Here is a 25,322-nt window from a genome sequence, read left to right on the forward strand (position 1 = left end):
TTTATCTGTTAAATGAGCATTTCGCACGGAATACAATTATTTTTTGCGTTAATATGATGATATGATAGGCTTACACTGGTGTCGTACCGTAGTAATCTGTTCTCGCCAATTGGATTTGGACTGCATATAACATGTATACTATAACACATGACCTTCAACGGAGGTCAATCAATTTAAAGTGGCCAAACATTACTTTTCAAGCCAAAAGATGAGTGTATAATACCCTCTTTCTCTCACGTGACACTATATTTTCAGTAATTTAGATCCTATTTTGATGATTGTTATGCTCTCAAGAAGGTATCCAATTTTAGTTAATATATACAATAATTTTAATTTGGTGTAAATTACTATCTTAGCCCGTTGGATTACGATTGCATATGACATGTATGGTATAATAAATGCCCCTTGTGACGATTATTATGCCCAAACAACAAATTATCATAAAAAGAAATATCAAAAATTAATTTTATTTAATATATACAATGACGCAATCATGTTAATTTGGTGTAAAAGATTACGTTAAGCTAATTTGGATAGGCTTATTTATTCAGCAAATACAAATTTGAGTTTAGTTTACCAAGTTCTAAAAGTGTTACTTTGGATTAACAAAACGTTCGTCAAATAGTTAAAAACAAATTACTACAGACAACACACCACCTAAGATTAAAAAGGACTTTATTTAAGTTGATTATGAGATCTTCAACTATTCTGTGTAAGAATATCACGTCATAATGACGTATGATGTTAACATTTAGATTCTGAAGTGCCGTAAATGTAGTCATCAAGGAACTCGTTACAAGCGCAGACGCTCCCGGCTTCGCGCGCACACTCTGCGCAATATATGCATTCACAAGCCCGGTCGGAGCAATGTTTAAAATTTCCATATTTATCCTTCTCACGACAACCTTGGCAATATTTGTTGTAACATCCTAACTTCCTCATAAGTTTGCCCCAGCAAGGATATCTCCTCATTAAATATGCATTTATGCTAATTTGGTTCTGATGATCTGCTTCTTTTTTCTTTTGCTTCATGAACCGTCTCAATAATCGGAGTAAATTATTTCTTCGATTTAAAATTTCGTTGTATAAGTACAAAGTTCTTTCTATCTCTCTCTCCGGGTAATAGTAGTTTGCGATAAACCGTCGCAACCTCAGCATGTACGCTTGACATAATACCGTTAGTAAGGTAAAGACGTACAAGACACCGATGGCAATCGCCGTGTTTCGATTCGGTTGTGTAGGGTTAGGTAGGCATTCAGTTGTATCGATAGTAAAGTTGAATGCATTCGAAGCGTTAAATCCTTCAACAAACATCCATCTTACAAACTCACTGACGATACCGGTACCGCCGATATCGAGGTTCGTTTCACCTTGAGCTTCATAATTATACTGAAACTCACCATGTTCTGCTATTACCTTTAATAACCAATATAAACCGTAATCTACACCGATGATTAACAATGCAACGGTAGCGTGCATGAACACCGTCGCCAAACCGACTTTAAATAAACCGCGTTCCGGTTTACAGAGTTTCAAAGATCCAAGGTCCACGTAATGTCTCCTTTCCGTTTTCTTTAAAGGAATCAAAGATTGTTTCCGATCCGATTTTCGATGTTCGTCCATTTTCTTGAAAGCCGATGTAATGTAAAAATTATCGAATTTGTCCTTGGTACAAAATTTCCAGTAATAATTATATGAACGTATTGCAAGCCAGACTAAAGATAAAGCTAAAATCTTATCTGAGACGGAGAATATCTGCTTGATGATGTCATGGCTTTGACGAAGTTCTTGTCTCACGGCCTCTTGTACTGCTTTCACACTGCCGTTCAACCTCTGTCGGTTTTCCCAGTAAACATCGAAATTGATATCCACAACAAACATATCATGTAATCTTTGCAGTTGCATTAAAATATTTACGAGGTTATTTTCGATGAAGTTATTCAATTCACCGGGAAACCCACAGACCACGTCTAACTTTAATAACTTACACGCTTCGGCTACGTTTAGGATTTCACAAGCTCCAGCTGTAAGATTAAAGAATGGAGATAAGTCAAAGATAAAAAAAAAACCTCTGTCGGTTAAGAAGAACACTTATTTTTTGAGTGAACTTACATGTTGTGTTGTCAACAATCGATATAAAAACATTTATTTGAACGTCATTACATATAAATCAAAACAAAATTTATGCTATAGCCTTGATTATCGGCTTCATTGCTCAAGAAATGCAATTAAATGTTGAAGCCAGGGGTCACTGAGTACCAATGACACAGGACCTATGGCCCACAACGCCCTTCCCACAGCTCTTAGCATGCCTGCCTATATGTGTATGCTTGCCAGTGATATTTTTTATATTAGTACATGCATGTACTTACATATTCCTTGTCGCTTCTGTCGGGAATGAACAACATACTTCTCTAAAGTAGAGAATGTTTATAATAGTACATGTACTTACATATTCCCTATTGCTTCTGTCGAGAATGAACAACATACTCCTCTAAAGTAGAGAATGTTTATAATAGTACATGCATGTACTTACATATTCCTTGTGGCTTCTGACGAGAATGAACAACATACTCTTCTAATATCGAGAATTGTTATAATAGTACATGTACTTACATATTCCTTGTGGCTTCTGTCGAGAATGAACAACATACTCTTCTAATATCGAGAATTGTTATAATAGTACATGTACTTACATATTCCTTGTGGCTTCTGTCGAGAATGAACAACATACTCTTCTAATATCGAGAATTGTTATAATAGTACATGTACTTACATATTCCTTGTCGCTTCTGTCGAGAATGAACCACATACTCTTCTAGAGTGATGGACCTCTTGCTGACCCTGCCTCCGAGAGCACGTTTACAGTCAATGTAAGCCTTTTGTAAGCTTTCGTTACAGAAATCATAGGCAGAACCCAATACGTCATCGCACGTTGTTACAGCATAGCGGAGAGTTTCGCCAGCCTCCTAAGAACACAATCAAATATGCATGCTTGAAAAGTAAATTGAATTGATGCTTCATAAGTTACCAAAAATAAAACTAACAAATAGACAACAGCAGAAAACAATCAAATAAAATGGATAAAGAATTGTCGAATACATTTTATGACTTGTCGAATTAAATGCCAGAAACGTGGTTAATTTTCTATCCGAAGTAAAATTCTCTCTTCATTCTTAAATCTGTTAGAAATAAGAAAACGATATAATGTGCTGTACAAATGTACTTAATTATAATGCAAGGTATTGTAACATTATGTTATGTAATGTATTACACTGTACTGTAACATATGTATTGTAATGTAACGGCACCATGTTGTAATCTCAATCGTACATTTTTTTTACATACTCTTCATTTTGATAGTTATACTCTTAAAGTAATCGTCATGTTATTGATTATCCTATTGGATACTATCATGACTAATCGATTACGGATATCTCACCGATAAAAGTTGCTGAAGAACATCTACTCCTTGATCGATCGGACGGAAAACCTCACTAACGGTCTGGGTGGCTTCGTGCAGCTTGTCGACACTTCTTGCTAATGCTCTTACGTAATTGTTCAACACCTCTTGCGAGGCTTGTTGTATTTCCCTGGAGGTATTTACAGCCATCTGAAAATAAAAAAAAAGAAAAGTTAATAAATCAGATTATAAAGTAAAACTGAAATTTGATAAAATTTATATTCGATAAGATAATAGATTCCAACTATATATAGTGCTCAATTTAGCCCGCCATAATTTAAGTGCACAAAATATGTAAGACCAAATTTGCAAGCTATCACGAGTAAAACTGGAAATGTGAAACAATTTTATGACAATTAAGGTAAGACTGTTTATTCCATGTGATATGAAATAAATAGTATCATGTATTGTTAGGTATAGTCTTCGTGTAAATAATACGTGTGCTTACTTCTGCGCTGCAGCTCATTGAGTTCGATGTCTCTTCAGAATTGCTGTAAATATTCTGTATTGGTCCGCTCAGTAATAAGCCAATGATGATTGCGTATAGAGCTCCACGCCCCTTAGATGTACACAGAGTGGGTAACATAAGTGCTGCTACGCAACGGGCACGTACTGTAGTAATAAGACAGCACATACAAAAGGTGAAGAAAGTAAGATTAATGATGCACGTGTTTCTAAAGCTAAGGCAGAAATCTCACCCAAATCAGCATAATTGGTTTAAAGACCGACAGTTATTTCGTGGAACTGATGTACTCTCAACACCAGTTCCCCCTAAGCTTATAGATTGGGACTGGTCGTGTGAGAAGGACGATGTTTTGTCCAGTACAACGGGGAAGCGAACCCTATACTATCAATGGCAACATGATAGAGAATGCTGTGATGAAGAATTCCCCCAAACAGGTGAGAATGTTTTCTCTGCTTGGGAGATAGGCCTATCCTACTTTAAAAGACAGGGCCGACGGAACCACATATACTTCTGGTCGCGGGGGCGAGGAGGGGGAGGGAGGAGGGGAGTTGAGAGTTACACACACAGTGATAATAATTAGACAATATTTACCAGTAAGTGCCAAACTGAGGGCCATGAAGAGCGTTGCTATGCTGGTGATAATGAGGGCGTGCTTCCAATGATATTCCAATGCGAAATCAAGTATCATGTAAAGGACAATACCTAAAATAATTCCAAATGCAAATCCCACGACGGCTTTAATCTTGCGGTGACTGGCTCGTTCTGACATGAAAATTTCTCTAAAGACAGAGGCGGTACTGTATAGACTCTCCGGAACGCTAAAAATGCTACTAACGGAACCTCTCCGTCTGAGTCGTTGCGGCGAATTGCCTGGAGAATTTGCGCTATAAGCGCTAACACTGTCGACAAAGTCATCCTATAGTGAGAGAGAAAGTGGGAAAGGAAAGGGGTGATGAATATGTAAATCAGGTGAAAGATCAATTCAAGAATGAAATGTGTACACGCCTATCACCTATGAATTGTTCGATATTCATAGATTATGTTTCCACAAACGCAAGGAAGTCGCGGAGAGGCAACATCATCTATAACAAAATTAAAATTTCAATTGACCTAACATATTTGCAACTTTTTCAAGGATTAATATACCATGTAAACTTCTTATAATATAATATAATATTTGAAATATAAATGATATAAGTTACAATGTTTATGTTTGTTACATAATATATATAAAAGTTTTCTGTCAAAGTTTAAATCCAAACCTTGGATGCGAAATCGGTTTCATCTTGACCATCTGATTTCTTATGATGTACTACGGTGTTGTTTTGGTTTACCGCCCTCTCTTTGGGCGGATTCGCCAGCTTAGTAGGTGATTTCTGTTGGGATACTTGACGATGGACTGCCTCTCTAAGGTTGTGAAAATTGTAGAGGTAGTTCGTAAGTGATTATCGCGGGAAGGATGGGGGAGTAAAATGTGTAAATATTTAACCGAAGGAAGGGTGGCGTGAGGAGAGGAGAACATGGGGGGAGGGGGTGGGAGGCTGTTAATTATTGTTGGTCGAATGTTTATCAACGTAGTCAGGATCAGGTAAAGATAAAGTCGGGGTAGATTACATTGAGGAAAAGAGAGGGGAAGAGAGAGGGGAGGAGGGGGGGGGGGCGTGGGTGGGAATTGGAAGGATGGGGATGGGGCCATGTTTACTATGTCAATGTTACTGTTCCCCGACTTACATATTATCCCCAATAGGAATGTATATAGGTATAGGATGAGAATGTTCGAATGTTGTCAGGCATTAACTAGACTGACTAAAGTATATACGTCTAGAGTACTCTAACTGTAACATAGTATAATATAGTTACTATAACATGATCAATTACCTCAGTAAAGTTTCTCTCAGACCGTCTCCTCTTCTTGGTGATCCTTGCCTGCCTCCAGAAGATGATGACAAAGATGACGATTCTTGTTTGGAATTCGAGGTTTTAATCCTTTCTAGAGGTACGGAGTGACCTTTAGCCTTCCGTCGGCTGACCTTAGTTGATTTGGAATGCTGAAAACATTCAATTAAGAAAGAATTAATAATAATCTCTTTAACTCGGTTACAAATTAAAATATAATTTGCTACCTAGAATATTTTCAATTCATTAACTTACTAACTTACGCATCAATTATTCTTCCATTTACCTTTTCAACTCTTGCAGTCACCTGGTCACATCGATCCATTCACGAAACCAATCACTTCATCAGCGTATACCAGTTCGTTGCGGTTATATAATACTTCATTCGATTACTTGTTCACTTTACTCACTCCTCAGGCCACTTTCCTAATCTTGCCAATTTACTAAACATATCACTTCATATACTTACTTGTTCACTTCATTCACTCACATGTGCACTTCATTCACTCACCTCATTACTTCATCCATTCACATGGTAACTTCACCCATCAAACCGATAACTTTTTTTTTCACTCACATGTTCACTTCATTCGCTCATTCGCTCACTGCACTCACTAAACCAACCACTTCATCCATGTTCCTGTTCACTGACTTCATTTAGTCACAATCTCTTTCTTCACTTAAACGATCATCTTCGTTCACTTCCCTATTCAATTCCATTTCTCACCTTCGTTCACTAAACATTCACACCATCCACTCACATGTTCACACCATCCACTCACATGTTCACATCATCTACTCACATCATCGGGTCCCTTCATCCACTTACATGGTCCCTTCATCCACTAACATGGTCCCTTCATCCACTCACATGGTCCCTTCATCCACTCACATGGTCCCTTCATCCATTCACATGGTCCCTTCATCCACTTACATGGTCCCTTCATCCACTCACATGTTCACACCATCCACTCACATGGTCCCTTCATCCACTCACATGGTTCCTTCATCCATTCAAATGGTCCCTTCACCAATTACATTAATCACGTCATTGCCTCAGTTGTTCAATGACTTGATTCAGTCACGTGGTTACTTCATCCAATAAACCGATCACTCCGTTCACTTTTCTGATAACTCACACCACTCAATTGAACACTGTAGATGTAATGGGTAGCACGCACACAAACACCGAGTTTTAAGAATTACCTGTACGCCTCCTAGTGTATTAACACTGGTAACTTTATTTCTCTGTTTAATCTGGGTTGGAAGTGATCGATGTTTGGCCCTCTTTGTCGCCGGTTTCGTGTTTACGACTACAAAACCATCAAACGAGCCCGAGTCTGATATCTCCAAAACTGATAAAATATAGCAGAAAACATTCAAATTCTTAATTGCTGTGTAGTATGACTAGAAATTAAGTTAGCGATATCAAATTTGTCATCAAGAGCAAAGTAAATGATATTCCCAAAATTTTGATTCAATTGCAACATTATTAATATCAAAATGCACGCGCAATTATAAAAGTGTTTTGTTTTTCCTCACAAATCCATTGTTGTTGGTTACGCAATACCTTCTACTTTGTACTACAGTTCTATGCATTGCTACATCATTTATGGAACAAAACTGATCCTTGACAACCATTTCGCTATTGTTTGTAATATTATTTTATGGAACGCCAAAATGTAATGCCCGGTTATAAAAGTCCATCTCTAAACTATATATAATCTATATTCTTACGGAGAAAATAATACGATTTACAATTATTACAGAATGGGTTTCAAAGTTTGTTCATATCTTTTTACAAACGTAGTGTCCCCTATGACCCCAATAGCGTTCCATATTCCCTTCAACGGGAGGACTGTACAAGCGATGGTTTGTGATCGATAACCTATGCAAGTCATCAAAAATGTGTCACCTTCATCCTCCTCATCTTCTTCAGATATAGATTCCGCTGTCAAATCCGTTCCGCGATTAGACTTCAGTGGCGGAGGCTTTAAGATGCTCTTGCCGTCTGAATATTGTATCAGCTGGTCCCGTATAGGGGAAGCCAATGGGCTGACCGGCAATGAACCTCTTTTGTGTCTCTCTGGACTTACTTTCGGTTGGCTGTTGTTGGCATGGTAACTTTTATGTCGTTTAATTGCTATTCTTTCGACTGGAGGTCTTTAAAAAGGAAAAACAAAAAGACAATGTTCATATATACTGGCGTACCAAGGGTGCACTTAATGTCACATGGCCATCGCCCAAACCTACCCTTTTCTTCCCTTTATGCACAATCACCCCTTTAACCAAACTAATACGAACTGTATAGGCGTAGATCACGAAGCAAGGATGCATGCAGCGCCAACGATTTTTTCGTTCGTTAAAATGTATATCATGTAGGCCTATATGATATTATCATGGCTCCATCAATATCCTAGCTTTGTCTTACACCACTGATATTTGGGTAAAGGGTTAAGTATATTGTATAAAAGGGAGTTTATTTCACTATACAGTCAGCCGCGGCAGACATTAACTAAAGCAAATCAGGAAACTTGATTTCCAATAACTGCCCGGCCGTATAGTCAACACATGTTATCTCCCACTGACTGGAATGGTGCATTAATTAAGGTAGGATGATACTACTTTACCCTTGCTCTGCCATCATCTCCGCCTTTGCCTTTCCTTCCTCTCGACTCCCCCACCCCCCCCCCCCCATCCATATTTCTCTCCTTTCTACTCGCCTTCTTTCCTGCCCCTTTCTTTCCTTACTACATTTCCTTTCCTCGTTGCCTGAAGTCGCTGTCTGTTAGGACACACTAAATTATGCGTTTAACCATGAAACCACTTAACGTTTATTTGCCAATAAAGTGATTTCCTTTACAATTTTGGCTGAACTCGTTGTTATGGTGACTCGGAACTGTTCTATAAAACTTCATTAGTCGGTTTACGTACATTAGTTACCGCAGAATAAAACGCTGAATTTTAATCTTTCAATCACTGCGTGGTATGATACAATGTATAAAGCATAGTTCAAGTGTCCCTTCAATCATCATATATAAGAATGAGATCGTCGGCCACATCCCCAATCCACCCCAGTATAGTTTAAATCCTAACCAAGCACAGCTTCCTAATCTGCCCCACCCCCCTCCCTCTCCCACACACATCCCATGCCTCTTACATCAGGACGGTGTACACGTGATTATGATGGCTAATGTGTAGCCAAACTCTTCAGAGAATACCGTATATATTAAGTATGAAATACTTAGAGCGCATTCATTAAACTTTATTTCAGGACAGCGCTTTCAAATAAATGATTTACTAAATCCGGAGATTTTCGAAGTCTGAAGTAGTACTTAATTCAAATACAAGATAGCGTTTTGAAATGTACACATACAATGGCGGTATACCAAAACAAGAAGTTCTTCTAATCTCCAATGCCAGACATTCTCGAAAATACTAAACGGAACATTCAGTCTATACATTAACAGTACGCTAGAACATTTTTCCTTTTTCAGTTCATGTTCTTGACATCGATACTTGAAATGGTGATTTATGTTCTCGTTGTTGTCACTAGAAAGTGCGGACGACATTAATGTACATTTCGTTTAACGAATGATGCAGCAAAAAAGTGACATGGCATTGGAATTAAAATTTGTAATCCACATGAATGTTGATTAAGCGTAGAATATTTTAACGTAACGGTATGCAAATGTCTATGAATGCTGGACGTTTCTTGTCAAGATAATTTTTTTTACCCAAATATGCTAGAATATCTAATATTGGTCATTCAGATTCAAACTCCAACAGGCATGTTACCGCCCCGCCCCCTCCCCCTCCCCCCCCCCCCCCACACACAGAGCTTTCTCGATCTGTGAGATATGTTATGGTATAATATCACACACACAATGTTAGTGAATAACTATAGGAGAGTCGGAAACTACTAGGTACTTTTGAAAACTTGTACCAGTTTTAGCGCGTTAATATTTGATTCAGTACTGATGACCTTAGAACTTGAAATGATTAAAATCGTATAAAAGCTACGTGAGTTAAGTTTAAACCAGAGCCAGCTTGTTATCAACTTTCCCCGTCTCCTGGCGATTAAATGGAGATTCAGGGGAAAGTACCTTTAATCACCAATAAAAGCGTTAATAGAAACTTTCCTGTTTTCATTTCTACGGCTTATACTAGGACCTCTTGTGTCAAACATGCCGCTAACAGTAATCGCCTGCATAGTCGCTATTGTTTTTCAAACGGTAACGGATAATATAAAATCGAAATCATTGTTTAGGCCTACCTTCCAATTTCAAGGGCTTGGCTCAAGTGCATTCACAAGCCAATTTTACCAGACCTCAACCCCATCTATATTGTGAACTATAGTTGGGTCAACAAATATCGGAGGGATTAGCGGTGTTCCCTTCCCTTCCCTTACATTTTCCTTCCCTTACATTTCCCTTCCTTTACATTTCCCTTCCCTATAACGCTCACTTCGTGCATGGCTAAGCCAAAATGAATTTGTTTTTACTCACACGCCGTAGTGACCGCTTTCTGTCAGCGCAGTATCAGCCACTCCAAAGGAATTGAACTTTCTGGTAGGTTGAGGGGTGTAATACCGATGCCTTGATTGTCCATTATCGCCATTATAGAGCTCATCGCTCTGAGTAGATTTTACTGAAAAGATGAATTGCTATAGTATTGTAAAGAAACTTTCGTATAGTTGCTCGACAATGTTTATTAATTTAAAATTACGATTGAACTGACTTATGCATGTAATACGCATGTCTTTCGTATCTAAACAGAAAAGAAATTGAAATTTTCAGTGATTCCATGTCGCATTTTTAAAAGTGGACAATTTTGATAGCGAGGATCTTATCGCGGTTTCGACGTAGTTTTTTGTTGTTTTTGTTTTGCCAAGTGTAATACTTAAGCGTTGCAGCTCTCGCATCGGTTTTATGGCTTTGATTTCTATTGACCTCAACTTATCTTTGACCTCAAATTGAAAACAACATGGGTCATTGTACTGTACTAACGTGGGTACACATTCAAAGTATAACGTTCATGCAAGGTTTACCCTGATTTTGACCTGTATTGATTTAAAATGACCTTTGACCTTCACAGGGATGCACATACCAAGTGTGATGTGCATTCACATTCAAGCTTTTACCATACAATTATAGTGCTTAAAAACGCCACTTTCAGCCATTGACCTCTGTATGACTTCAAATGAGCTTTAACCTCCATAATAAACGATAGGTTCCTTACAACCAATATGTGGCATTCACGTCATAAGTTTAAGACCCCCTCAAAGATCCTGTCATCAGAATATATTGTACTTGGTTTCAGGAGGGTTACTAAAAGACATTTCTTTCTCTAGCTGTACAGCTTTACATGGGTCAGTAAATGTGTTCCTTCATGCTCTCATAGCCTGTGCTTGACCGTCGTCTAACAAACTTTAAATATGCATATCGATATATGTGCCATATATATATATATATGTATATATATATATATATATGTACTCACCATCTGCATCAGACAATTTGATATGGTATGAGAATCCACCGTCAGTAGTCACTCGCCTGTGTTTTTTACTAGTGATGGCAGGCTTGGGTCTGTTGACAGTGTGCATTAAAGTGTCGGATTTCCGGCGGACGTGTTTAGCGTGGGGAGGTCTAGGGGCCTTCCGTTTGGGGGTCAGCTGCTCATCAGCTGAAGAATTATGTTGCCTTCCTGATAGCGAACAGTCCCTTTGCCTCAATTCCAACAAGACTGAATCATCCAGTGATCGGGAAGTGTTTAATTTGTTATGGAAACCTCTGTCCCTAGGTAAAGACTTTGTACGTTTGTCGTGTTTGCTTTCATTCGCAACTTGGTTACCAACATTTTTTTGCGAATTCTTTATTTTTGGTCCTGCATCGTCTTCTGATTTAAGTTCGTGTGAGGAGTGGTTGGGGGCTGGAGGCGCTACATTCGTGATATGCCGTTTAGGCGGAACAAGTGCGGTCTTTTTGTATTCCAGTGGTCGGCCAATGATAACATCAGGGTGTGTCTTCGGGGAGGGGGTCGGTTTCGGTGTAGGCGTTCCAGTCAGAGAGAGGGGCGTCGTCGCCGTTAAAGGCGTCTCTAATGAATTAGCAGTAGAGGGCGTACTTGATCTTGGTTTAGGGGGCGTCCCTGACCAACTGTGTATCCCACTGTCGACCAGGGGTTTCGCTCTTTTGTCCGGTATCTCAAGTTTTAACCCGTGAGGTTTTTTAGGTTTGGGTGGCTTGACGTAAGATTTTCTGCTCATCTGTGGCGAATGGTACCGATGAATGGATTCGTCATGTTTGTTTTTTGTGGCTATCATCTGTTCTTCGATTAACTTTGAAAGACTATTCCTTCGTCTCAACTTGAAGCCAACTGTACAAAAAAACAAGAGAAACAAAATAACACAACAATAATTAGAAGAAGCCAGAAGAGATTAACTCTGCAGCCAGACCTTATATGATTTGCATAATACTTGTTTTATATATTTATGTATATATATATATATATATATATATATATATATATATATATATATATACATATATATATATATATATATATATATATATATATATATATATATACATATATATATATATATATATATATATATATATATATATATATATATATATATATATATATATATATTACTTCAGTTAGATATAAAACAAGATCTAACTAAGAATTACTGAACATAAAAAGCTGCAAGGATAAAATTTGCTAAATAATATTTCATAAAATCAAGAAGCAAAACTTACGCATGCGCACTGTTGATCTATTTTTATGATCAACAAATAAGCTGCTATTCTGCCATTACCAACTAACATTCAACTGAATTATTGGATCGATCTACTAACACCGTTTAAAACTTGCTAAACTTGATCACAAACATCATGTCTTCTAAATTACGTTAGGATTCCACAAAGAATCATTTAACAGCAAAAACAGAAGACAGGAAAACACTGACATATCTCATTGAGAGTTGAGGCATCGTTTGCTCATGACCCAGCATAAAAATAAATGAAATTGCATAACCTTACAGGCCTATACTACCTACTCTATAAATGGTAGGGGGGGGGGGGGGATGTCGAAGGTTAATTTTGAGATTCGTTAGTGACAATCAGGCGCGTATCCAGGGGTCCGTTGGGGGCGCGCGCCCCCCGGGTAAGAAAAAGGGGAGAGAAAAAAAGAGAAGAAAGAGGGAAAAAAGAAGGGGAAAAGAGGAGGAGGAGAGGAAGGAAGGGAATAGAAAAAGAAGAAAGAGAGAAAACGAGGTAGTAAAAGAAAACTGCCAAGACACCGGGAAGAGAAAGAGGAACAGTGACATCATTACAGCGCTGATCCCTATTATATACACAGGGTAGCCAATGACGGATCGAAGACTTCAGAAGGGGCGTGCGCCTCACCCTACCCCTTACACCGACAACTCCATTTTGACGTTTCCATTTTTCCTCTCTCACTAATGTATCTATAAAAATACTATATATGGTCTATCATAACGCGTGTTTGTGTATGGACGCTTTAAACAATTGTGCTATGAAACAAACTGTGGCTGGTCTCGAACTCGACCGAGTCGTCGGGGAACATGACGCATTTCGGGAAGAGGGCGACCGCCCCCTCCCCCGAGCATATTTTTTTTTATGATATCGCTAGTAATTTCAAAATAGAAAATGCTTAGATGCAACTTACAGGGCATGGGAAGTGTCATTTCCAGCGATCTGGGAGACATTTTCGGGCAAAATTTTCTTGTACGCTCCGCGCCAACTCGTGGTGGCGCTACGCTAAGATAGTTTGCCTATAGGCTTCGCCCTTCCCTTGGCAAATTATTCGCTGCGCACCTGTTCGAATTTGTAAAGCAAACAGCAGATATCACATCATATCAGTGAGCATGAAAATGGCTGTTCCAGGATGAACAGCCTCAAAACTGTCGATGTGTGTAATCATAGGAACCCAATTTGAATTGGGGGCTGTAACGACTTGCCCGATAAATTCAACCAAAATTTTTCGCGCGCGAAGCGCGCGTTCAACAATGCAATGTAAATATCATATAAGCAAGCATCGGTTATTTCATCGCATACCATCGTGTACCGTACGGTCCGTGGAAATTGCCCAGTATACCGCGGGATGCTAATGTACACAACGAAATGTCTTATGTAGATGGAGAAAAGGCATGGAGGTCCAATTATGTCAAATTCTCTTTTACATTAGTAATGGCGAACTAGTCGACCAAGCTTAGAACTTTATTTTAAGTATCAAGGAGATATTTTTTCATTTCCTTTAGCTATACATCATGGCAATTTATTTTTCTTTCAATAGGAACCACCCCCCCCCCCCCCCCGCCTCATACGCCAATGTGTGTAGTGTTCGGTTTCGGAAATATCTGCTATTATTTCATTTCCTTCAACCAAGTTTTATAATAGCCGTTATAAGAGGGTTTAATATTTCTACACCAATAAATTAACTGTGTCTGAATTTTCGAAAATTTCCTTACCATACTTCCCTCTATACTCGTGTAGTTTTGACCGGTCTGTTAGGGGTTCAAGGAGGTTTTTCTATATTGGTTGTCCATAGATGACACTTTTTGCAACATTATGGGTATGTTTTTAAGTGAATTTTCAAATTCTGAACAAATAATGTGCTGAAAACCTTCAAAAGTGGGGCTGTCGGGTATTGTGGGCCGCGACGTATAGAATGACCTACAAAAGCAATGATCCACAGGCATGCGATGAGGTCGAACATGATTTGTCACTGAAGAAAATCTTCAAAAAGTTTATGGATGAAAGAAAAAAAAACTATTGGGAAAAACTTGGTTCTCAGGCAAAAGTGTACATCTGGTTGGTCATTTTCAAGCCCGAGAAGTGCCATTTCCGGTGATCTGGGGGTATCAAAACCAGAATTTTTCTTGTACGCTGCGCGCCAACCGATGGTGGCGCTCCGCTTAGATAGTAATTCGCGCCCCCCGGGTTAGAAAATCCTGGATACGCCCCTGACAATGTCATAACGTTGCTTAAATTGACGGGAAAAGTTGTCTGCGCTTTCTCTCTCTCCTTTATAAAGATTCGTTGTAATGCCAAGAAAAAGTGAGGAAATTACAACAGGAAGTCAAATTCGTTGTAGTTCACTATCAACTTAAGTATGATACTGTACATGTTATAGACATGCATGTTCTGGGTAATTGTTGTTATGAATCATAGTAAACAGCGTAACTAGGAAGGGTTCTTTCATATCGGGTTAGTGTGGGCAGCACCTGAGTACATCTAGTACTTGTAGGGTCTCAATACATCATACAATTATCTGCTTGACTTTACTGGCAAACATACAAGTTTTGTGTCTTTCCTACAAGTGGTTACACCAAGAAATATAGAAAATAAATAATCAGTTGAACAGATATTGGAATAACACATTGGATGAAATGGATGAAGATAACATACAGTCACGTGACGTTGCGTGACCCGACCCGACCCGACGTGATATCACATCAAATCATAACACAACACAACACATCACGTCACAACGTCACAACACATCACATATGTCAATATATACATAAATATACACCGACGTGATAGAATTCCTCGAGAAACGAAATGGATGAATGGTGGTGGGGGAGGTGGGGGGGGGGGGTGAGATATTCTCCTTCTCTTTTTACACACAGTAGAAGGCTGTAACTGGTAATAGCTTATCTGGTTTATACTCGATGAAGTATTAACCTCAGAATGAAAAGAGATGTTATAGAAGCAACACGAAAGCCAAAGAAGTGAAGCCAAACCGAGATTTGAACTCGATGATAGTGCAGTCATCAAAACAAACGGAAGTGACACAGTTAGTGAAGCATAACTCATCCCATTAGGATGTAAAACGTTGTACCGAAGTCTTCCTAAAGGAAACAAATTATTCAGAAAGAAACATTCCCATGGGTTAGGATGTTAAAGTTATGTATCATAATCCAGTAATATTAGATGTATATTCTAATTAAATATTTCCATAACCCATATTTGTTGACGAATCTAACTTGATATGATGACATTTCAATAGCTACAATTTTCCTGCCATAGAACGCAAAATTTGAAACTCATATTTAATAATTTAACATATTCGAATATTTTTGTTTAATTGTTGCAGTACGCGATTTCATTGTAGTTTTCCCTTCATTTCATTATTGGTATTAAACATTCCTCATCGTTAGGACCATTCTCTTTCTGATTACTATATAAATGTGACAAATTTATCTGTTAAAAATTACGTTATTAATTTTATCCGTTAATGCGGATACATAATTTACATGGATGAATGATATGTAAACGCTGATTATAACCTTTCAGTTTTGTTTAACAAACCAACTAAAAATATTACAAACTGTTAATCAAACTGAATAAATAACAAAGAACAAACAAATTAAAGACATGTCTCGCAGAAAAAAAATATATAAAAAGTAATTCCGACTTATTATTATAATTATTATTTCTTCCACGAAATTTGTTCTCATTAAATGTAGTGGTAGTCTGTATTATATATTTAGGTAGTTCTTTCTTCATACATGCATATCGAAAGCTTAAAATGGCATGTATTAAAAATATCAAAACTTTCTGTAAACAGAACAGGTGACCCGGGTACTGATTTTGGTTTAAAAAGTGCAATAAATTCATATTATTCTCTGAGAGTTACGCGTTATACCGATTCTCTGGTACCTGTAAATATAATCTTCTCTTCTTTAGATAAAGAAACATTCGTACTTACCATGTGTATCTCCATTGGTAGTTCGTTCGAGGTCCATGTTTTTCTCTTCTACTCCTTGGTACATGTATATATAACGTAGTGAATGTTGTATAACTCAGTAGCTATCCATAACTTGGAACTTGGAACTCGTTTCATACATTGCTTCTACACAGGTTGAGCGTTGGCAGTATATAACCATACATGTAGATAGTGGTTCATGTCTGTGTAGATATATAGCCTATGCATATGACAACAGGATATCGGTAGGGTTACAACGGAAGTTTTCTGAATGACAAGTCAGAAAGTTGACCTTTTCTTTGCTGATTAAGTTCCCATGTTGGAGAAAAAAAGGTATTGATTTTATATACGGGTGATTCTACAGAGGGGCGACCCCTTAGTCAATGAGTTTATTATCTATAAATAAACTTACATAAATAAACTACACATATATATATATATATATATATATATATATATATATATATAAATATATATATATATATATATATATATATATATATATATCAGTCGATAATCCAGGATTATCAATTGATATATCTGGATTATCAATCGAAAGAAAGGGTTCTCGATATATTAGGCATTATGTTTGCCATATCCGAGCCTTGCTGCTGCATTGATTTATCGATACTATGTTAGGCTAATGCTGCATCAAATTTTACAAGTTAGCAGAAAATCAGGAAAAATTAATAAGACACTGAGCATTTTTAGTATCATGATGGGAGTATATGACAAATCTATTTTAATTTGCTATAACATGATTTAAGATGGATAGAGCATTAAAAATTTACACTTCGTGCCGTAGAAGTGAATTTGTTTTTTAAATTATTCGTTATTCTGATGTCAAGACACCTTTTCATTCAAGGAACTTTTAAATTACTAATTTGACTATGGTTAATGATATATCTATTCGAAGTTGACATTCATGACCCATTAATTATGCAAATAGGTACTCCACAACAAGCTACGTTGTTTAGCACAAGTGCATTGGTCAATTCTTAGTACTTACCAAACTTCATGTGAAACAACGATGAAACGGATATCGCAAGCAATCAGTTATTTATTTTCAAGCAAAAATGTTATTCATCACACTGTAGCGTCCAAGATGAAGAGATAAAGCTGTAGTGAACCGCTTGAACCGTTCATGCCGGTGTACCTAACCAGGCTGAGTTTCCAGACTGTGCACGTGAAGAGATACGAAACCTGACAATATAGTACAACTGAAGGTAGTTTTCATTTTCATTTTCATTGTTTACTAAAGATGAACATGGTTCGTTCCTTTCCCTTCTTTATATATATATATATATATATATATATATATATATACAGTTATCTTAATATATATAAATATATATCTACATCAAATTTTCCCGGTCAATTGGATCCTTCGAGCATTCCGTGCCACAAATGCCAGTATGTTTCAGTGGATTAATTCGATAAACATCATAATTTGGTATCTGACCTTCGTTTAACATGAAGAATAATTAACATCTCAAGTTTATGACGTCTGGCTTAGCTGTTTAAATTTTCTTTCTTATTTCAATTAATAAACCAACTGCCTTCCTAAATTGGTAATTGAAATGTCAAAGTGTCCATATAGGACATAGACTGCATGATCGAGGGATATAGCTCTCCCAAGAATTGAAAGAAAAACAAAAACAAATAACAAAAGTAGTAAGCTGGCGCGACATTAAGTGGGAACGAATATATAGATGCATTAAGAGCGATGAACAAACCCAAAGGAATTAGTTTTCTACTTTAACCAAAGTTTGTTACTTTGATGTTGACTATAAACTTGTTTGTGTTTTTATCCTTGGTTTTGCTTCGCTAGAATCAACTCATAATTAGTTAACTTCTTTGACCGACGTACAATTATCTGCATCTTGTGTTCAATCTCCTCGTACCGTGAAAATATTGATCCTGTTTCCATGGAAACCCAATCCAGCTTACTAGCCATTTTCTTATTCTTTTTCCTTTGACAAATATATGAAAGAACACATTTTGTTGCCAACAAAATAGCAAATTGTTTGTTTTTATCAAAGGTTATGGTCGTTTAATTTGATCAATATTTCAATTTTTATGTAAACAAGAGATTGAGTATGTAACGTCCGGCGAAAGTATTTCCACTATAAATTTACCAATTTAAATGTCTGAGTATCATTTCATGCCTATATGATTTTCAAATCGTTTTTTAAAATCCTATGAGAACGTAATTGGCCTTTGCTCATTGAGGTTTGCATATTCATATATTTTGATCAGATTTACGGAGGCTTATATAAACAACCAGCGATTTGCGAATTATGATTACCTATTTTTTTTTCAGAAAATCTGCAAGAGATGAACCTTTGAGACAGTAGTCTGTTCACCACTTTCAGAGTTTCAAGCTGATGAAACTTACAGGAAGATTGTTACATATCTCTAAAGGAAGATTTGTTCTGGCATATTTGCTTTTGAAAAGCGATCATTTCTTTTAATAAAATAAACTTTTTTTTGACATAAATGAATAAAAGCGTTATATTCCGATAACTCATTAAGTGATTCATTTATTCTTTATAGCATTAACTATCAGAACGGTAATATTATCATTCCAGGAGGATTTTTCTTCCGCCGGAAAGAGAAAAGTGTCTTACAGTTGAATTTTGCAAGTATCTTCATAACTGTTTGAAGCAGTTGGACCGAAACATTGACAGAAAGATAATCGATTAAGGTAGTATTCATTTGGAGCTTAAAAAAGGTGGTTTGCTACTTTTGGTCCTTCCTCCAAGCACCAGAACTAAATGGTCATTATAGAGGAATTAACGAGTGTAACTTGACCATTCAATGATCATTCATTGAAACATCAGCTTACGCGGTGGGTATATATAGGACACGCTGGTATACGATTTCTATCAGGAATTTGAAGAAAAGAAAAAAACTGACTAATATATAAAAGATGCGTTAATAGTGTTACATATATACGTTATACTATATACTGTAGAGAATTCTGACTTCAGACAGCTTCAATACGCCATTAGTCGTACAATTGTTAAAGCAAAATGGATACCACCATCATACCGCCATATACAGATGACGACAGTGGTACCATGAATGCCGACACCGAGGAGACCAGTGTAAGACCCATCTTTTCAGTCTTCATGGTGGTCAGGTTCACCATAGGATGTCTCGGTTGTCTCGGCAATTCCTTCGTCTGTTTAATTTTCCTACACCCGGGTACTCAGAAAAATCAGACAAACGTACTTATTACCCACCAGGCGTTCATTGACCTCGGTTCATCGATTCTGTTCGTAATTTATACGGTTTACGATACAATCGGTTTAAACCTAGACTTCGATATTTTATTTCTCGATGCAGTCTTGTGTTTTATTGTCAAGAGTAGGATATTAATTTTTACCTCGCTCGCTGTGTCCACGTACAATCTTACCCTCATCTCTCTTGAGCGATATTTCGCCACGGTTCATCCCGTCCGGTACCCAAAAATCTTTACGAGACGATACCTCCGGGTCATGATGGCTACGGTTTGGTTATTGGCACCCGTACCACAGTATTTCATACTGTGGGAATCGAGAAGTTTTCAAGATGGCGTATGTATTGTCGAATGGTCGCTAAATACCTCTGGAATCATTCTATTCCTCTGGGAGTATTTTCTTCCCGTATCGTTTATGTCGTTTTCATTCATATGTATCGTGAACAAATTGAATAAGTTGAATAACTTTAATTCACCATTTATCAAATCTAATCATCCGAATACCGCGGTTTCTTCCGCCAGTGACAAGTTTCAAGCATCGGCGATAGGTCCGGACGGTGTTTGTAACACAATGACCAATTACCGTGGGCCTCCTGACACCAGTAATCGTAGCTATTCAGTGCCGGGATCAACAATGGCCTCCTGCACTAGTCTCTCTGCAGCGGTTTCAATTGAAGGCGGCTTGAATCGAAAACAGAAGACAGACCAGACGACGAAGAGAAGAGCGACCTCTTGGCGTGTAAATGCAACAAAAACATTGTTTATTGTTTATGTTGTTTATATTGTTTGTTGGACACCAAATCAATTTGCATTTTTGTATTTAACTATTTCGGGGTCTCTCGATTATTTTTTGCATAGCTATCAGATCACGGTTATCCTAGCTATTTTTAATAGCTGTGTTAATCCATTTATCTATGCCTTACGTCACAAAACTTACAAAGACAAAGTGTACGAAATGTTTACCGGGTGGAAGATATGCTTCTGTCGCAGATGGGACAATGGAACTTAGGTTTTTGTTTTACTTTAAAAAAAAATGACGTAACTATTGAATCGTCAAGGTACACCACCGAAAATTGACAAATTGAGCATTTGCATATTATATTAACAATCAGCCCAATTACCATGAAAGAAAAGAAAAAGAAATGAAGAACAGGAAAGAAGAAATTATGACTTTCTGCCCCCAAAAATATATGTATAATCGACTTGATTTCAATGAAAGTTCAAACATTTCTGTTTTTAAGAAGGATTTATACCTCTCCAGGTAATGAAGCAAAAGTTAATGAACTTTCATTCAGTGGTGCATTTTCTTATTTTTTTTATTAGAGGAGTACTATTTGACAGTAATCTAATTATAAACATCTGTTCGGCGTAACCACATTTCAGGAAACGAATGACCGAACGTAAAAAATGCTACTTTTAGTGCAGAAATGCATATATTTTATGCTTAACTATAACAACCGAACGGAAATCATACTCTAAAAGTTAAGTTATGAATGGTGGATTTATTTTTGAGTTATTATGTTTCCCCCCGTTTCCCCCCTGCGGATAAGCATCACTAAGCCGTATATAAATAAATATATATATATATATATATATATATATATATATATATATATATATATATATATATATATATATATATATATATATATATATATATATATATATATATATAATATAGAGAGAGAGAGCTCGGCCATTTGACACCGAATTAGTTCCTTTGTGTTGATGAGATATCGAAACTTACCACGTAAGCACGTATGACAAAACAATGACACAGCGGGACCACAGATATATATATATATATAAATATATATATATATATATATATTTATATTGTTATTATTATTATTTATAAACTATAAACATTATGCAATACTCACGAATACAAGATTAATCCTGCTATTCTTACTCTGAATTCATTCAATCTTACGACTTTACAATATTGATTGAAGTTTGTTTGAATTGAATTTTATTATGGACTTTACAATAATTGGCTCAACTACAATGTAGAACAATATCAGTTGCCTTCATCTTTGAGAATTGATACGACAAAAGCTTAAATCTTGCTAAACTCCCAAAGTTGGTAACAAACAAATATGCTTTCTAACACTTGTGTTCATCCAGGAACACAATGGACAAGTGGTATATTGAATGTATAGGAAAATAGGGTAATTAACAAACCTATATCTCAAGTTTAAAATTTAAAATATTAAGACAGACTGGAGTATATATGTTACGTTGTTAACTATAGTCATTTAGTGCATGTCATTGCTAGCATGTTCATCTATTTAAAAACCTTTTGGTTCTTCATCCAGTGAACTATGTTAGAATTGAATACATATTGGAATAACTGTACAGTATAAGAACAATGGAGATCATGCACACTATACTGTCATCGATATTTTAACTTATTCTCTTCATCATCTTTCTCATGGCCATACGTTGCAATTTCTCCTCCTGATTTACCTTACTTTACTTGATGGTATATCTTCCTTCTTTCGCAGACTGAACTTCCTTCCAAATATTTGAAGGCGAACTATCAAATACCTGGATAGCAGCTTTTTTTTTTACTTTCATGATAAGCTGGAACTGCTGAACATTCATGGTTGCTATTTCAACTGCTTGTGTTGGGGCATTTTACATAGAAAACACAGCTTCTTTACTGCAGTACAGTATACAGGCGCGTAGCCAGGAATCTGCCAAGGGAGGGGCGAAAATGTAGGCAAATTATCAGAGCCGTATAGAAACGGCATTTTAAACTATCTAAGCGTAGCGCCACTTTGATTGGCGCGAAGCGTACAAGAAAATTTTGGCTTAAAATGCCTCCCAGGTCGCTGGAAATGGCACTTCCCAGGCCTTGTCAGTTGCATCTTAGCATTTTCTCTTTTGAAATTACTAGCGATATCATAAAAACATTTAAAAAATAAATTAAAAATATGCTCAAGGGGGGGGGACGGCTGCCCCCTTCGCCCCCTCCCCTTGGCTACGCGCCTGGTACAGTAGTTTCAAAAAGTCATTTCTGCAGTCAAAATAAACTTAAAAGACTTCGTTACTTAATTACTTTTGATGGCTGGTTAAACCCCTTTCAAATTGCAACATATATAAGGTAACCGACAAAGGCTTCTGTCCAAACTTCTTTTCAGCATTAATATTGCCCTCCATTGATTGTTCCCAGTTTCTTTCTTTCATTAAAGTGGATGGCGACCCTAATAAAAATCTACCTTAAAGTGACGGTCATCTTCCTGATAATTTCCATTCCAGATAATCTTGAGGAACTGAGCGACCATGATGATTCTTAGGCTATAAGGTGAATATTGACATCTCTGATTTCAAGCCTAGAGACAGTCCATAGATTGTACGTACTGTACCGGGATTAAAAGTGTCCCTGGAAATGTCCCCGCATTTTATGTACTGTCAGGGGATATCCCAAATTTGAAACAAGGTCCTGATTTATTTCAATTTTTAAATGCTTGGCATTCTGTTCGTCCATTTTAGTAGACACCTTGTACATGATAAGATGTGATTGTTTACAAGTACAAATGTAATGATTTACTCTTGGCCCACAGATAAAGCAACCCAGATCATGGACTAATTCGATAGCCTGTTATTGACACTTGGGACGCATCTTGTTTATATTTAGTGATGCAGCATACTGTACTTCCAGTGGGCTATAGTAATCCCAAATAATTACTCGTGTACTATGGTAGGCCATACGGGAAATAATTGCTGATTGAAAATCCGAACGAATTAAAATTATACCCAGGGGCGGATCCAGGGGGGGGGCCGACCCGGCCCCGGCCCCCCCTTTTTGGAAATCAGTTGCGTTTTTTAATGTGGGAGTACTTCAAATTCCTAATAGGCATAACTTGGTGAAAGAAAAGCCTAATATATATCCAGCTGCTCTTCCCTGAAATGCGATCGTTTTTATTCCAAATTTGAAACTAAGGCAATAATCAGGCCTACGCGACATCAAGTATTAATTAGATACGGCTCAGTACTATAGTGCTGACTATTACTGTCAGGGAAAATCAATGCACAGTTAGCAAGTATATCATAATTATCTGAATGAAAGGGGGTGTAGGCGGTTTTACACTATCTAACGCAACGTAGTCGCCAAGAACCTGAAGTATTTTTAAGGGAGGGCCCGAGGAACATGAACTTACAGCATGCTCCTCGTGGTGAAACATAATTGCACTATAGGTGAACTGAGTGAACTGTTAATAGTAGGAGAGACTAGTGTAGGTTCTTATGACCAACTCGACCGGTTTCTGCTCTCAAACTTTATAGGAGGAGCTTCATCAGTAGTAGCTTTGAATATTTTATATTCGGCCTGGGCGTCTGGTTCTCAAAATGCATCTATTTTCTGTGCACGAGTTTTTATGGACTCATAGTGCAGCTATAAGAGCATCTAAAAGAGCTTCGTGTGAACCTTGAGAGTCAGCTGATTCTTCGTTAGTATGAAACCTTGAGTTAACAAGTAAATCTTTGAGATTTTGGGCCCTTTGTAGGCTAGAATCGGTTCTTTTGGAAACAGTTTGGATAATTCCGCGTGCAGGGGCGTAGCGAGCGGGGGGGGGGATGTGGGGGTGTAACACCCCCCAATACTTTGGTCGCTGTGGGCAAATTTTGGGTCTGTCGGCAAAAGGAGAAAAGGTGAAGAGAGCGGAAGGGGAAGAAAGAAGGAAAGCTGAATAGAGAAAAGGAGAACGGGAGCTTCTTTATCGGTTATTTCGATTTTCCAGTTCTTCATCTGATAAACTCATTCACCAATCCAATCACCCGACACCTGCAAGTTAAAAACCTCTCGGCAAATAACTGATAATGTCACGGCCGTCAGTATAGCTACTGTAGCCAGGCTCAGCTAGACGAGTGCCAGAATCGCCGGCAACTCAGTGAAAGAAATGGAATTAAGGGCTTCCGTATAGGCCGCAGCCCATGAGTCGTGCTATCGTGTGACAACGTGTTGTTATTATCCTCTGTTCAGAATGACGTCATCACAGATGTCATTCGTTCTCCGTGGAAAACTTAAGGACACGGCTCACGAATTGTACACAATTTTTAACGTTTCTCGCTTGTATATCAATGAATGTTGTTATTTCTCATTACCGGGAAGTTTTCTGAACATTTTCATCACGAAGTTTCACTATTTCAACAATCGGTGAAAGAGAAAACACAGTTCGATAATTGGTCCCAATTAATTCTTCTTCTGCCGACTGCCATAAAACTAATATCGAAATGGAAATTCTACGGTGCCAAATTTGACTTAAAATATGCACCAGATTGCATCTAAGGACGTTTCAAAACTAAAAATTTTCCAAAGGGGGAGGGGGACACCCCCTCCCCTTAGACCCCTCCCCCATTTCAGTCACTACTTCCAGATCAGTCGGCAAATCAAATCCTCCACCCCCCCCCCCCAACAACAACAACAAAACCTTCGCTACGCCCCTGTCCGCGTGTTGCGAGATTAAGTGCCAATGTTTCAAGAGTACATTTTTCAAATGCGT

At 37.5% G+C, this 25,322-nt stretch overlaps 2 protein-coding genes across 2 annotated transcripts; one reads left to right on the plus strand and one right to left on the minus strand.

Moving 5' to 3' along the window:
• On the minus strand, nt 1-16,760 carry LOC139981030 (uncharacterized). The gene is made up of 12 exons (XM_071993134.1): nt 16,575-16,760; nt 11,328-12,206; nt 10,334-10,475; nt 7,741-7,988; nt 7,032-7,180; nt 5,808-5,977; nt 5,192-5,336; nt 4,521-4,845; nt 3,912-4,075; nt 3,443-3,613; nt 2,777-2,969; nt 1-2,024 (listed from the first exon to the last, which is right to left on the minus strand). The coding sequence occupies exons 1-12, from the start codon at nt 16,636-16,638 to the stop codon at nt 745-747; spliced, it is 3,930 nt and encodes a 1,309-aa protein (XP_071849235.1). The 5' UTR covers nt 16,639-16,760; the 3' UTR covers nt 1-744.
• Nucleotides 16,761-19,606: 2,846 nt separating this feature from the next.
• On the plus strand, nt 19,607-21,124 carry LOC139980450 (allatostatin-A receptor-like). The gene has a single exon (XM_071992045.1). The coding sequence runs from the start codon at nt 19,607-19,609 to the stop codon at nt 20,822-20,824; it is 1,218 nt and encodes a 405-aa protein (XP_071848146.1). The 3' UTR covers nt 20,825-21,124.
• The last annotated feature ends 4,198 nt before the right edge of the window (nt 21,125-25,322 follow it).

This window comes from Apostichopus japonicus, chromosome 15 (assembly GCF_037975245.1).
Source record: "Apostichopus japonicus isolate 1M-3 chromosome 15, ASM3797524v1, whole genome shotgun sequence".
Taxonomy (NCBI): Eukaryota; Metazoa; Echinodermata; class Holothuroidea; order Aspidochirotida; family Stichopodidae; genus Apostichopus; species Apostichopus japonicus.

Excerpts from the sequence above, each read along its gene's own strand:
- LOC139980450 (XM_071992045.1), top strand. The coding sequence starts at position 19,607 with ATGGATACCACCATCATACCGCCATATACAGATGACGACAGTGGTACC.
- LOC139981030 (XM_071993134.1), bottom strand. The coding sequence starts at position 16,638 with ATGTACCAAGGAGTAGAAGAGAAAAACATGGACCTCGAACGAACTACC. Across the intron at positions 12,207-16,574 it reads TACCAATGGAGATACACATG|TTGGCTTCAAGTTGAGACGA; the intron begins GTAAGTACGAAT and ends TTTTTTGTACAG. Across the intron at positions 10,476-11,327 it reads CAAATTGTCTGATGCAGATG|TAAAATCTACTCAGAGCGAT; the intron begins GTGAGTACATAT and ends TCATCTTTTCAG.